This window comes from Lathamus discolor, chromosome 3 (genome assembly GCF_037157495.1).
Source record: "Lathamus discolor isolate bLatDis1 chromosome 3, bLatDis1.hap1, whole genome shotgun sequence".
In the NCBI taxonomy this organism is placed as follows: Eukaryota; Metazoa; Chordata; class Aves; order Psittaciformes; family Psittacidae; genus Lathamus; species Lathamus discolor.
In genome coordinates, this window is record NC_088886.1 from 113,335,106 (window position 1) to 113,350,761 (window position 15,656).

The 15,656-nt window shown below is 42.9% G+C and overlaps 1 protein-coding gene across 7 annotated transcripts in view; it reads right to left on the reverse strand.

Annotated features, from left to right (window-relative positions):
* The window catches only part of MBD5 (methyl-CpG binding domain protein 5), a 159,653-nt gene that overhangs the window by 35,023 nt on the left and 108,974 nt on the right, over nucleotides 1-15,656 (reverse strand). For all 7 annotated transcript variants that reach the window (XM_065671240.1, XM_065671239.1, XM_065671243.1 and 4 more), the window contains 3 exons: nucleotides 7,938-8,040; nucleotides 7,103-7,283; nucleotides 1,824-3,962 (listed from right to left, as the gene is read on the reverse strand). In XM_065671240.1, coding sequence (XP_065527312.1) covers nucleotides 1,824-3,962; nucleotides 7,103-7,283; nucleotides 7,938-8,040 — 2,423 coding nt within the window. The remainder of the gene's footprint in view (nucleotides 1-1,823; nucleotides 3,963-7,102; nucleotides 7,284-7,937; nucleotides 8,041-15,656) is intronic.

Here is a 15,656-nt window from a genome sequence, read left to right on the forward strand (position 1 = left end):
CACAACCCTTACCCCACACATGGTGAATTACTACTGCTCAGCTTCTTGATGGTAACTGCTGACACACAGGCTCTTAACTCATGTAACATTCAGTACTTTCTACTCTCCTGAGGGCAAGCTGACAGTATTCCAATGCTTCAATAATACTGCAGTTGTTGGATGGGGACTTAGCAACTTGGTAAAGAGGAAGGTGTCCCTTCCTGCAGCAGGGAAGCTGGAACTAGATGATCTTTAAGATCACTTCCAACCCAAACTGTTCTATGACTCTGAATGCAGAAGAACCTGTACATACCAGTGGTCCCCACTGAACTCAACAGAGTTCCTGCTAAAGGGATTTTGTAGTATGTTTAGTAGGACAGGAAAGTAAGTTCCTAAGGCAATCCCAGATCTTTGTTCTGTTCAGAAGGCAGTACTCTCAGAATTCTAAGACAGACTATCCCAGGAAATACTTCTCTTTGTCAGACTGACAAGGCAAAACAGCCATGAAAGGATTAATAGCTGCTTGCCAGCGACACAAACCACCAACATAGCTAAGGAAAAAAGACTACCTTTTTTCATCAGGAATGGAGAGAAACACTTCAAAATCATCACAAACTGTGACCAGCATAATATCAGAAAATTATTTTTATATAATTCTATTCTGTATTTTAAAGAATAAGCAGCTCTTATGGAGGAAGCTCAGGAATACACGAGGTCCTTTCCAGGGCTAATGAGAGAGACAGCTTGCATGCTTACAGTCACTTTCGTTTGACCTGATGTAGTTTAGCTGTGATTGTATCACACACTTTGCAAGTTAACAAAGCTGAAATATCAAATGTAAGGTTTCTTTCTGGTTAAGAAATTAACACAGTACCATCTTTCAAACTGCATCCTTTGTTCAACCAGTAGTAGTTAAATGAAATACCCATTTTTGACCTGTGTCATTTTTATCTTTAAACAGCATAGAGATAGGAACAGCAGCATACCTGTTTCCTTTCCAAGTCTTCACTGATCAATAAACCAGGAAATCTCTTTCTACACACTTCCAGTTTATTCAACCACTTAATTACCAGCTTAGTAAAATTACCATGTTAAAGGCAAACAAAGATTCAGCAAAATTTTTTACTATGAAGGTGGTGAGGCCCTGGCAGAGGCTGCCCAGAAAAGCTGTGGCTGCTCCACCCCTGGCAGTGTTCTAGGCCAGGCTGAACAGGGCTTTGAGCAACCTGATCTAGTGGAAGATGTCCCTGCCTGTGGCAGGGGGGTTGGAACTGGATGATCTTTAAGGTCCCTTCCAATTCAAACCATTCTATGATTCCTCAGTGCTTTCTTTGAAAAGAGCTGTATGTAAACTTTTGCACTAGTATCTGCTCTCATTTCCGATAACACCAATTCTTTAATGCAAGCAGTAAAGAACACATGTATAGCCTGGACACAGACTGCCAGCTCAGCCATGGCATTCTACAGTTGAAGTAGCAGGGCATGCTGCAAAAAACACAACCCTATTTATTTGGGCAAGTGACAAAAGCTGTGGTTCTGGTATTTACAGAAGTGGACAGATTTCATTTATGCAGAGTGTGTGGAAGTTAACAGAAGCAAGAGTTGTCACAGGAAGGAGGCCAGGATGATTTTGTTTAGAGAACAGTAGATATATTTTAGTCTTCCACTGGTTTTTACTTGTTTTATTTTTGAGAATCTGGGTATCAGCATAAAATAGGCATACTTTGCATATTGGTAAATCCAAGTTCAAAAAAGTAGATATATAAGAGGAACCCGTTTAAAAACAGTCATCATATATTCCCAATCAGTCAAACATAGCGGTATCCTTTTAGAAGGAAACGTACCTGTTTCAGGACTTGTTTGATTACAGCTGCTAACAATGCTGTTTGGTATCACTGGAGTGGAAGATGCTTGGATTCTTGACTGAGGTGGGTTTGGATGTAATGAATTTCCTAAAGCCATTCCTGACTGACTGAGCATCCCACAGTTCCCACTAGCCTGCATCTGATTTATTAAACCTGCAAGATGGTTGGTTGTGCCTGGGCTAGTACCATGGACAAAGTTAGTGTTTGTGTTCTGGCAGTGCACACCTTCCCCTCGCAAGGGTAAACTCTGTGCCAGTGAGTTCTGGAGACTGCCAGAGTTTATACTGGTGTCTGCAAAATGCATCTGGTTACCAGTGCATGGTAAAGCAGTATTTGAGCTCCCACAGCTGGTGGTACTATTGCTGCTCATGTGAGAGCTTTGACAGCTCATGGACTGAAGTAGCTGGGACATGGAACTGATGGGAAAAGAGCTTTGACTTTGCTTTCTTATCAAATCAGATCCAGCTTTGGAAACTCCAGAACTGTCCAACTGAGACTGTCTTAGTAAATTCAACACTGTGGTGGTCGGCTGCTTTCTTTTTCTCAGAGGATCTTTTTGCTGAGACATCAATTTATCTCTCAGTGCTGCTCGGCCACTTTGCCCTTCAGTCGTTGGTAGAAGCACATTGGCAGCAGGAGGGAACATGGTATTTAAAGTGCTATGTCCTTCATTGTTGCCACCACTGGCAACAGGTCCAGAACTGCTACTGCTGTTATTGTTGTTACCAGCAAGTTTATTTTGATTTGCTAGCTGTGCTTTGGCTGCTGCTGAGAGTAAACTGCTTGCTGGAAAAGAGGCAGCATTGTGCTGGTTCAAGATCTGATTTAAAGGCATTCCCAGCAAACCAGGCTGACTCTTCAAGGAACCACTTCCAGCCGATGCAGTAGAAAAAACTGCATTGTTTGGAGGATTTAATACATTACTCATTCCAGCAATTAATGGGTTAGGGATATCCTTGTATTGATTAAGTCCATCATGCTTGGTGGAAGGGCTAGATGGCATAGATGGTCTTGGTGACCCTATTGTTGACCTTGGGGACCTGGGAGGAACTTTAATTCCGCTACAGGATGACTGTGGTCCTACTGGAGGCAGCAGGAAATTTCCATGATCTGATGATGTGGAGGAAGAACGTGATCTTTGGGGAGAAGCCTCGATCCTCCCAATCCCGGATCCCATCATATGGACTGGGGATGTCACTGGTGAAGGAGAGAGGGAAGTTGAAGCAGAATGTTGAACTCTTTGAACATGACTTCCATGGTTCATGTGACCAGGTTTTACAGTTGGCAAAGGAAGATTACTTGGCAAAGGGACGACAGCAGGAGGCATGCTTACATTCATCACAGGTACCTGAGAGTGGACATTTGAATGGAAAGTAGTTGGGTTAATGATAACAGGATTCTGATTCACTGGTTTGCTAGGAATAGGGTCAAGTATGCCAAGTGGATCCTTTTCCGATGTTAATGGCTTTTTCTGAAGAGCACAAGAAGGTGGTGGAGGAGGTGGGGGTGGACCTTGGGGTGGTTTATGGTGAAACATTGCTCGTGGTATTTCCATACCAGTTGAAAAATTACACATGGGTTTTTTCATTACTGGGCTTTTTGTGGTTAAGGTTGGGGAAAGAGGTATATTAGTCCTTCCAGCCATTGCACAGGATGACTGTATAGGAGAACCATGTAGCATTACTGATGGTGGAGACAGAGGTGTCCTGTTCATGTGAATAGGACTAGAGTTGGGTGCTCCATGAAAATTGGGATTGTTCCTTGTGAAAACATCAGGGCTTCCAAGTGGGTCAGTCCTAGGAGAGATTGAGCCATCTCCGTATATCTGTGATCCTGATGAAGCTGGACTGGGCATCCCACCATGACTGCCACGATACGGAGACTTCTGTCCAAGTTCATTACTACCCAATCTCTGCCTAGGATAGACAGAATGAAGTTCTTGTTGCTGGCTTCCAGCCATTTCTTGCACATAAAGCCTACCCATGGCATTAGATGCCCCTATCATCAACTTGAAAGGAGTCTTACATTCTGGCATCACAGAATTTGTAATTCCTTCATGTGATTTATTCCTCATTGATCTTGGAGTTGCTGCTCGGGTAGGAACTACTGGAGTTGCACCTGATATTAAAAACACAACAGTTACTGTTTTGAAATCTGGTATCACACATTTCAGTGCAAAACTGCTGTGTGTGAAAATATTCATAAAAGCTAGAAACCCTTTTGGCTAAACTTTTGCCTCAACAGAAATAATACCTGAATCACCAAGTACTTGTGGAATGGTGCATGCTACCCTACTATATAGTATAGACCTTAATTCCCATATAAGGACTGCATAAATATGGGCAACTTTATATCTTTTTTCTTCCCTTTTGTCATTTCTTTCTAACCATCATCTCTGGTGTCCTACTCCTGAATCTCCGGCATCACCACTTTGGCTGCTGCTCTAAGAGCTGGCAGGAGCAGCAGGATATCACTGTCGCAGGGAAAAGGAGCCTCTGGCACCATCTATTGAATGCAGGAGGAACAAAGCCCAACAAGGGTTTAGACTAATTTCTCTTCACCCCACACAGAAAAGGATCCTGCCCTAAATACTGTCACTGTTGAGGATGAATGGGGAGCTGTGCCATATGCCTTTGGCCCAGATTTGTACTCAGCAAAGCACTTATTTGGAGAGACTGAAGGGACTGTGGCTGTGCAAGGCAGGATGCAGCTTCTCTGGCTGCTCCGCATCACTTGCTGGTACCAAGGGCACTGAGTTCCAGTCCACAGAGTTAATTTGTGCCTGGGAACTGCTGTGCTAAAAAGGTGAGGACATATGTTACATCATGTCTTGCATTTCTTTACTGAATTAAGGCTTTTCCTGCAGTTTCTACAACTAGTTTTGCTTGGGGTGAAGATGCTAAATTTAAGAAGGGGCTCTACCTTATACGTTTGTTTTCGGAATAAAGGCCTTGGGGATATTTGCAGGTATGCAGACATGTGAACCCCTCTACAACTGAAAATTTTCCTGTACATCCCAGTTTTGAGACTAGACCTTCCTACCAGCAGAAGACCACCATCTTTTTCTGCCCACTAGTATTGGTTTTATTTATAAAGATTTTTTTTTTTCCCCAACATTTTACCTTAAAAACACCATCACAGAAGTAGCTCCAAGTCTGGTGGACTTTCTGCCAGTTTTTGTTGCTCTGGGAATTTGTAATTCAGTTTGGAGTACTTGGCATGCAGCCTCTGAATATGTAAACTTAAACTTGAATAACAAGTCGAAGATCTCATGTTCAAATGAATTCAGAGATGCCTTTAAATTCCTCTACTCAGAAGAACCCAATTCCCTTCTTTCCTTCAGCCTGGCCATAGGGGACAGATGGCACTGACAATTCTCCCTTCATTCTATTTGCTCAACCAGCAACATCATGACAGAAACACACATATTACTTTTCCCAAAATACAACCAAAGTCTCTTTTAGGGGACAAATTTCAAGACTGAACTGCAAAAGAAAATAAGTACAAGAACCCTCACCTTGAATGCTGGACCTAAGTGCACGGTCAAATGTAAGTGTGCATAAATGAAGAGACGTTTTGTTTCAAAAGCCAATTTATAGGGAAATTTTCTTCTTTGCTTAGTGCACAAAATTCTGATCAACAGAGAAAGACCATATAAATGTGACTCATGTCTTTAATATTTAGTTGGGTTTACCTCCTTAATTTTGCTAATTAAAAAAAAAAAAGCAATTTAAGTATGACTCAAAGAATAAAAAAAAACCCGAAAGTGCACAGTAATTTGGAAAATTGCACTGATAGTTAAAAAAATGCACTGCAAAAAACAATTTAAACACAGCTTTAAAATAAAAAACAGCAATTTGAAAACGCAAGAGCACATCAGTACTACAAGCAGCATTGGTTTCTTAGCATTGTCTCTGTATCTGAAATATATTATTTATTTTTATGATCTTAAAATTTTCCACTTTAAAGTCAAGATACAAAGCGGTTAGCAATTAGCCAGCTATTACTACAGCAATATAGGGGCGCAAAAGAACTGTCAGATTATCAAAGGCCATTTCCCAGAAGTTATGTGTTCCAGAGTATATAACCATAACTTTCCAAGCTCTGTCTTAAAGGTAACCTTCACACCTTTGTCCTAACCATTTGGATTTGTAAGACTACTTTAGAACCTCTTCTTGTAATCCTTACAAAGTACCTAATTTTCAGTTGAAGTTTCTATGCAACTCTGGTTTTGTAGCTATTTCTTCCAGTGCTAACATTGTTCTTCAGCTTAAGGAGCTTTATTTCTGCAGTGATTCTCCTGATGCCTTTATTGACAGCAATCACATCTCCTTTCAGCCACCATTTTATTAGGTTGAACAAGCTAAACACTTTTAGATGAGTTCCATAAACAGGCTTTGCAGTTCACTAAGAGCAAAGCCTCTGCTCTATTTCAGCTTGAGTGCCGCTAGCGAGAACAGCAGTGCAGGAAGGCAATACCTATACAACAGCATTTGTACTTCTCTTTGAGTCACATTGATCTGCACTACATTGCCATCTGGTACTGCTCACAGACATCTTTGATCAGCTACTATACCTAGGTCTTCTTTCTCAATAATTTACAGCTAACAGCTTTTTTCACTTGTCCCCAGGTGAATGACCTCACAATTAACAGGATTTGTTGCTATACATTTTCTTTTCACTCCTGGTCTCTATGATCCCCCAGTTTTTCAACATGTTTTGATCTTCTCTTGTTTTGCCAATACTTGTCAACTTCACCCATCAACAAATTGCCTCATTTTTGGTTGATATAGATCATTAAGATGCTAATCCAGGTTGGTCCCCCCAAATAATCCTTCAGAAATTACAGTGGAGATCTTCTTTTACTGTATATTCTGCCTTGCAATACAATTTCCCATTTAGTCAAGTCCTTAGCCACATTCTAATCCCTTTATAATCACTTTATTCTGCTTCTCTAATTTCCCAAGTGACAGAATATCAGACATATTACTACAGTTCCAAAAGATGAGAGCTAATGTATTTTGTCTAGAACAATCTGATATCTTTTCCAAGAAAATCATGCTCTTAAGTCTGTGTTGACCTGCTTTTTAGACTCATTTTCTAACCACCTACGTCCCTCTAATTACTACCTCAATTTTTAACATAGATCTGTTTACTATTTTGCTCATAGATACATTAGACTTTTGGGGGTTGCTCTGCATAGTAATTACATATATTTAAAATCAAGTAACTAAATGATTCTGCATGGTTTTACTTACTTGTTCCACCACCAGGACTAGTTAGAACTAGTGAAGGATGTGGTGCTTCCATGCTTTTATGAAGTGTAGCCACAGCAATAATTTTCCTTTTATGTATGCATAGTTTGGTGACATCTTCGTCCGCCTTAACATCTTCAGCAGTTCTTTGCTTCACAGCAGCTCCAGGATCAAAATTAAAGACCTGAGAGTAAAAATTCCAAGGTTTAAAATAGTCATTAGAGGTAGCAAACTCACCAAATACACCTAAACCAAACATTTTACATAGAATTAAACTTGCCACAGTTCTGTAGAGCTGACTGCTCCTACACTGCCCAAGAGATACTTTCATAGCACAATTCAAGCTTATAAATAAAAAGTGAATATAACCAGTAACAGCCATGGAAGTTGTCATCTAGCAAAAGAACTTTAACACTCCTCAGTATCAAGAGTATGGTGGAAAAGGAGAAAGGACCATGCCTATTTGAGACTGCTCTGCGATTAAGAAGAAAAGTTTCAATTTGTACATAGAATATAAAATTGCGAAGCTGATACTGAAGCTATCACATAAATCAGTGTTTCACCCTGATTCTCCCATGTTAACATGATGCTGCCAACAGGAGGTTCCCAGTTTAATAGTAAAATCTTCAAACACCATAAAACCTGAGTCAGATGTTTTCCATGAGGGAAAAAGACAGCAGATTAATTTTTGGTAAATTTTATGGTAAATCTTTGGGTATATACTGTTTATCTCATTTCATATCTATGATCTGAACAGCAACTAGCATGGCATAGCACATCAGCTGACACAGCTCATAAGGATTATAGTACAGAGATCCATAATGATGTTTTCCTTTACCTTGGGAAGAACGAGAGGACATTCTAGGCCACACTTGCACGTTCCATCAGTCAGCAGGTAAGTCTTCACCTGCTCCAAGCAGGATAATAAAGACCCACTGGGACTGTAAAGGAACAGAGAGGATGAATACAAGCTATTTGATATATCATGACTTCTACTTACCATCCTAACAGCTCACATGCAGAGTGTTTATGATAACACAGCTGAGATTTTGTATTTTTTTACAGTACTTCTTGCTTTTAGTCAGGAACTGAGATGATACTCATCAAAACCAGCTCCCCAAACCGTATTTTAAAGGAAGATTTTACTATAGAAAAACATAGCAAATGCAGAAAAGAAAGAAAGAAACTCATATTATCGATATTTAATAATCGCATTAAAGCCCTGCTTGAAAGCCTTAACTACTGCGTAACTACGCTATTTTTCTCCCTCCTCTCTCCTATTAAGTGCAACACAGGCAGAGTGCAGTCCCCATGGACCTCCTTCGCTTCTATCACTTCACTGCAGCTCCATGCAGGCATGACACTCATCTGTATTTTTTAGGACTGTGACCTCATTTAAAAAGAAAAAAAAAACAACTCATGGACGTGTGTTGCAAGTATGAGAAAACACATACAGCAAAGGTGCCACAGTAACAAAAACTGTTGTGGTCATGTCTCTTAGCTGCATAAACAATTTGATTTCATTCAGCTAAAATTTCAACCCTCTCACTGAAAGTGACAAATATTATACCAAGAAGGCAGTCCAGTGAGTTTCTGATAAACTGCACTTGGATTTCGCTAACTCCCACCAAAAAATCATTATCTCCACATCCAAAAATAGGACACTAGAAATTCTGTTACGGCAAAATCACTTATTCATAAGATGAAAAAGTTCTCATGTCACAAGCCTCTAACTTCCAGATTGCTCTTTATTACTTGGCCATCTAAGCTGTTTATCAGGGAAAGAATACAGTAATTTATGAGGACAGCTAAACCACTGGTTCTTAATGGCAGCTGTACGCAGCCCTTATTTTAACAAAAACAACTTCAGTGGAATGGTTTGGATCACAAAAAGAGTCTAAATTCCAAACTATGATGAACTTTCTTTCTCAAACCCAAATGTATAAACACTTAATTCTGCGCAAGAACTAAGTAACACGTAAAGCAACATCTGCAAGTGACATTTAAAGTTATAACAACAATTTAAGTAAGTAATTTATTTGCCTGACTTGACCTGAAATAGTTATTTCGGAGAGAACTGTTCAGGTCACTGTGTAACAGTGACAGTTCTGTGGGTAAGCAAGATAAGGCCAGCCTGGATGAGGCTTTGAGCAACCTGGTCCAGTGGAAGGTGTTCCTGACCATGGCAGGGAGGTTGGAATTGTATGGTCTTTTAGGTACTTTCCACCCCAAACCATTCTATGATTCTACAATAAAAGAGCAATCTAAAAATAATGGTACAGATAGGAAGCAATAGGTCAGAAGGTCACCTTCCCAGTCTTAAGCTGAAATACTTGGTAAGCAGAGGGAAATTACTTTTTATTTTTCTGTATCTTCATTTCAGCTATGAACCGGTTAAACCATGATGCTGCCATTACCATATTTTAACTCGGTGTCACTTGTTCTCTACAGGTCTGCATTACCAGTGCTGGCTGACCACTTTGGACTTACCTAGCCTGCCCTGACTATACAGGCAGGAACAACTGCTCACCCCACACACGGTCCACACTTAATGATGCAACAGGTTTCCATGGGAGAAACTCAGATTGGCATTTACTCTACACTATCCCACCTATGTGCAAAATCTTTACAGACACTTTCTGTGACACTTAAAAACTCATGTTAAAAGCTGTCCCTGGGAATATGCTCTGGAGTCAGGATGGCATTTTATTTGCATTGGTGAAACAGGACAACTGAGCAGCAAGCGTAAAGCTATACTATATATCAAGAGTTCATTTTGGACCCTCCCTAATCCTAGAGTAAAGCTATTTTTAAATATCCTTCCTTGGTGTGTGGTTTGCATAGGCACACATTCGATGCAGGGACCATCAGCGGGTGGAAAGGGAAGTTGGGATACTGACTCTTACCAGAAAAGTGCAGATAAGCCCACTGAATCTGTGGCATGTGGGTTTCAGCACTCCTACTGCACATATACCATAGAATGGTTTGGATTGGATGGGACCTTAAAGATCATTCTAGTTCCAACCGCCTTGCTACAGGCAGGGACACCTTCCACTAGACTAGGCTGCTCAAAGCCCCATTCAACCTGGCCTTGAACACTGCCAGGGATGGGGCAGCCACAGCTTCTCTGGGCAACCCGTGGCAGTGCCTCACCACCCTCACAGGGAAGAATTTTTTCCTAGTATCTCATCTAAATCTACCCCCTTTCAGTTTAAAGCCATGCATGTATGCATTGCATGGTTATTTGTTCACAAGAATCAACAAAATTTTACAAAGGCCTTTTTCCTGGACAGACCTGTTTAATCACAGAATCACAGAATCCCAAGGGTTGGAAGGGACCTAAAAAGATCATCTAGTCCAACCCCCCTGCAAGAGCAGGGTAACCTACAGTACATCACACAGGAACTTGTCCAGGCGGGCCTTGAATATCTCCAGTGTAGGAGACTCCACAACCCCCCTGGGCAACCTGTTCCAGTGCTCTGTCACTCTTACAGTAAAGAAGTTCTTCCTGATGTTAACGTGGAACTTCCTATGTTCCAGTTTACACCCATTGCCCCTTGTCCTATCACTGGATATCACTGAAAAAAGCCTAGCTCCATCATCCTGACACCTACCCTTCACATATTTGTAAACATTGATGAGGTCACCCCTCAGTCTCCTCTTTTGCAAGCTAAAGAGACCCAGCTCCCTCAGCCTCTCCTCATAAGGGAGATGTTCCACTCCCTTAATCATCTTTGTGGCTCTGCGCTGGACTCCTTCAAGCAATTCCCTGTCCTTCTTGAACAGAGGGGCCCAGAACTGGACGCAATATTCCAGATGCGGCCTCACCAAGGCTGAGTAGAGGGGGAGGAGAACCTCTCTTGACCTACTAACCACTCCCTTTCTAATGCACCCTAAGATGCCATTTGCCTTCTTGGCCACAAGAGCACATTGCTGGCTCATGGTCATCCTCCTATCCACCAGGACCCCCAGGTCCCTTTCCCCTTCACTACTTTCCAGCAGGTCAACCCCCAACCTGTACTGGTACATGGGGTTGTTCTTCCCCAGATGCAAGACTCTACACTTGCCCTTGTTAAATTTCATCAAGTTTCTCCCCGCCCAACTCTCCAGCCTGTCCAGGTCTCGCTGAATGGCAGCACAGTCCTCTGGTGTGTCAGCCACTCCTCCCAGTTTTGTGTCATCAGCAAACTTGCTGAGGGTGCACTCAGTTCCCTCATCCAGGTCATTGATGAAAATATTAAACAGCACCGGTCCCAGCACCGACCCCTGAGGAACTCCACTAGTCACAGACCTCCAGCTAGATTCTGCGCCATTGACCACAACTCTCTGCCTTCTTCCTTTCAACCAGTTCTCGATCCACCTCACTACTTGATCGTCAAGCCCACACTTCCTTAGCTTATCTATGAGGATGCTGTGGGAGACAGTATCAAATGCCTTACTGAAATCAAGAAAAACTACATCTACCGCTCTACCATCATCCCTCCACCTAGTCACTTCCTCATAGAAGGCTATAAGGTTGGTCATACATGACTTCCCCCTCATAAAACCATGTTGGCTGTTCTTAATGACCCCCTCATCCTTGATATGCCTAGTGATGGAGTCAAGAATAAGTTGTTCCATCATCTTTCCAGGGATGGAGGTAAGGCTGACCGGTCTATAATTACCCGGGTCCTCCTTCTTGCCCTTCTTATAGATTGGTGTGACCTTTGCCATCCGCCAATCCTCAGGCACCTCGCCCGTTTCCCACGACTTACCAAAGATGATGGAAAGTGGCCTAGCAATGACCTCCGCCAGCTCCCTCAGCACCCGTGGGTGCATTCCATCCGGACCCATCGATTTACAGATGTCCAGTTTGCATAGCTGATCCCTAACCCAATCCTCATCTACCAAAGCAAACTCCTCCTTTGTCCTGACTCCTTCTGGGGCTATAGAAATCCGGGGCCCTCGGGGAGAGTCTGCAGGAGTAAAGACAGAGGCAAAGAAGGCATTCAGCACCTCTGCCTTCTTTATATCCTCTGTCTCCAGGGTACCCACTTCGTTCAGCAGTGGGCCTATATTGCCTCTTGTTTTAGTTTTATTTGCTATGTATTTGAAGAAGCCCTTTCTATTGTCTTTAACCCGACTAGCAAGATTGAGTTCCAAGGAGGCCTTAGCTGTCCTAATTGCCTCCCTACATCCTCTAACAACTGTCCTATATTCCTCCCAAGCGGCCAGCCCCTCCTTCCATAATCCATAGATTCTCCTTTTCCACTTGAGTTTGCCCAGCAGCTCCTTGTTTAACCACGCCGGTCTCCTAGATCCCTTACTTGACTTCCTACTCATTGGAACGCTCCGATCCTGAGCTTGGAAGAAGCGGTCCTTGAATGCTAACCAACTATCTTGAGCCCCTTTACCGCCTAGTACACTTTCCCATGAGACTTCCCTTAGCAGTTGACTGAAGAGGCCAAAGTTGGCCCTTCGGAAATCCAGAACTGTGGCTTTGCTAGGTATTCTATTCCTCCCACACAGGATCCTAAACTCCACCATCTCATGGTCACTGCAGCCAAGGCTGCCATTGACCGTCACCACTTCGACCAAACCCTCCTTGTTGGCGAGTACTAAATCTAGCAGCGCTGCTCCCCTAGTTGGTACGTCCACCATTTGCATTAAGAAATTATCATCAATGCACTCGAGGAACCTCCTAGACTGTGAATGACTGGCTGTGTGAGTCTTCCAGCAAATATCGGGGTAGTTAAAGTCCCCCACGACGACTAAGGCATGTAGTCGCGAGGCTACTTCCAGTTGCCTGTAGAAAGCCTCATCAACTCCTTTGTCCTGATCAGGAGGTCTGTAATAGACCCCCACAACTGTATCACCCGTGCCAGTCAGCCCCTTGATTCGTACCCACAGACATTCCACTTGCTCCTCATCCGACCCCGGACAGAACTCAATACATTCTAGTTGCTCTCTCACGTAAAGAGCAACTCCACCACCTCGCTTTGCTGACCTATCTTTCCTAAAAAGGACATAGCCATCCATGACCACATTCCAGTCATGTGAACTGTCCCACCATGTCTCTGTAATCGCCACTAGATCATAACCTTTAGCCCGCACACAGACTTCTAACTCCTCCTGTTTATTCCCCATGCTGCGTGCATTGGTGTACAGGCATTTCAGGGAGCCAGTCCTAGTACCCTTTTTCCCCTGCGGGACAGGGTCTAAAGAGCTATCCTTTCCCACAAGTGAAACAAGAGATTGATAGTCCTCCTTAGCCCGCCATCCTTCAATCCCTAGCATGTTCCTCTTGGGCTTGTCCCCAACAGGCCCAGTTAAATCCCCTCCCCCCTTCATAACTAGTTTAAAGCCCTGTCAATAAGCCCTGCTAACTCCTGCCCCAAAACCCTTTTTTTTCTCTGGGACTGGTGTATCCCGCCTGTCACCAGCAAACCAGGTGTCCCATACAGCAGCCCGTGACTGAAAAACCCAAACCCCTGCCTTTGGCACCAGTCACGTAGCCATACATTAACCTGCAGAGTCTTCTTATATATCCCTTCACCCTCGCTTGCAACAGGTATGGAGGCAAACTATCTTCTGTGTGCATAAATTTCCTCATGGTCCTATACTTCAAGGGATAATCCACAGTTTCCCATGTAAGAAAATACCAGTTTTTTTCAGCGCTTAGGTAATCCAGAAGTTTTAGGCCTCCCAAAAAACCAAGGAAGAGCAAATAATAAACTATATTCAGGTCTGTTACTGACAGTTGAGATACCTCTTCCCTTTATTAAAGTGCTTTCCTCAGTTTATTCCACTGATGACTTTGTGAACAGTAAGCTGAAGAAAACATTTAGGTGCTACTTTAAGGCGGTAGCACTGTTTTACCTAGAAAATCATTGAGACTCAGTGCTTTTATCAGGTAATAAGAACTGGTTAATTAATGGGTTTATTCCAGAGCAACTGTTAACAATTGACAGAAAAGTGAGCACACTTTATAGAACCATAGAATAGTTAGGGCTGGAAAGGACTTTGAGATCACCTAGTTCCAACCCCCCTGCCATGGACAGGGACACCTCACACTAAACCATGTCACCCAAGGCTCTGCCCAACCTGGCCTTAAACACTGCCAGGGATGGAGCATTCACAACTTCCCTGGGCAACCCATTCCAGTGCCTCACCATCCTTACAGTAAAAAATTTCCTCCTTATATCCAATCTAAACTTCCCCTGTTTAAATTTGAACCCATTACCCCTTGTCTTATCACTACAGTCCCTAATGAAGAGTTCCTCCCCAGCATCCCTATAGGCCCCCTTCAGGTACTGGAAGGCTGCTATGAGGTCTCCACGCAGCCTTCTCTTCCCCAGGCTGAACAGCCCCAACTTTCTCAGCCTGTCTTCATACGGGAGGTGCTCCAGCCCCCTGATCATCCTCGTGGCCCTCCTCTGGACTTGTTCCAGCAGTTCCATGTCCTTTTTATGTTGAGGACACCAGAACTGCACACAATACTCCAGGTGAGGTCTCACGAGAGCAGAGTAGAGGGGCAGGATCACCTCCTTCGACCTGCTGGTCATGCTCCTTTTGATGCAGCCCAGGATACGGTTGGCTTTCTGGGCTGTGAGTGCACACTGAAGCTGGCTCACGTTCAGTTTCTCAATGACCAACACCCTAAGTCCTTCTCCACAGGGCTGCTCTGAATCTCTTCTCTGCCCAACCTGTAGCTGTGCCTGGGATTGTTCTGACCCAGGGGTACGACCTTGCACTTGGAAGGAAGAATAACTAGCATGAGTCCTTATACAGCTGGCATCATCTGTTCTAGTTAAGTCATGTCAGATCTTAATAGATACACTAATTTTCCCTTGGACAGCTTCTGAGTCAATATTGCTTGGCCTTTCATTCTCTCAATAAATGCCGTGTATATTTTCAGGGTGGCTGTTCCTTCAGAAAGGTAGAGCAGCACTGGAGCAGGTTACCCAAAGAGGCAGTGGAAACTCAATCCATGAAGATGCAGCTGGTGAAACCAACCTTTCCTTATAAAGGACTGACCATGATCAAGTGCTGCTGGTGCTCCATGTCAAGCAGAATGTTAGACTATCTGACTTCCATCCCTCCCACCTAATATATCCTACCATGTGACTTCCACCAAATGAGAATGTAAGAGTTGTGGACCATGAGAAACAACTTTTCTTAATCAGAAGGACTTACAGAAGGCAATCAGAGAATTAACCACTGGATTAAAGAGAAAAAAAAATACACTGTCAAAACTTGGGAAGAGGACAGAAATAAAACCAGCTTCCCCAAGCTGAAAAAAGTACCTGGCAAACTTAATAGGATCAACAAGAATGAAACAAGTGTTTTGTGCAAGGCAATTCAGAACAGAAATATTAAGAAAGTCTCCCTGAACAAAGAAAACATAAAAAAAAAAAAAAAAAAAAAAAGACAGAAAAGCAAGTAACTGTCAGAATTATACCAACATTTACTAATTTATAAACATGTAAGACACATGCTTGAAGAAGCAGCACAAGCTTTGTGGTCTGCTTCTTACAGCTGCAGAAAATGAAGTTCAAAAGCAGGTAGGATCATCGGG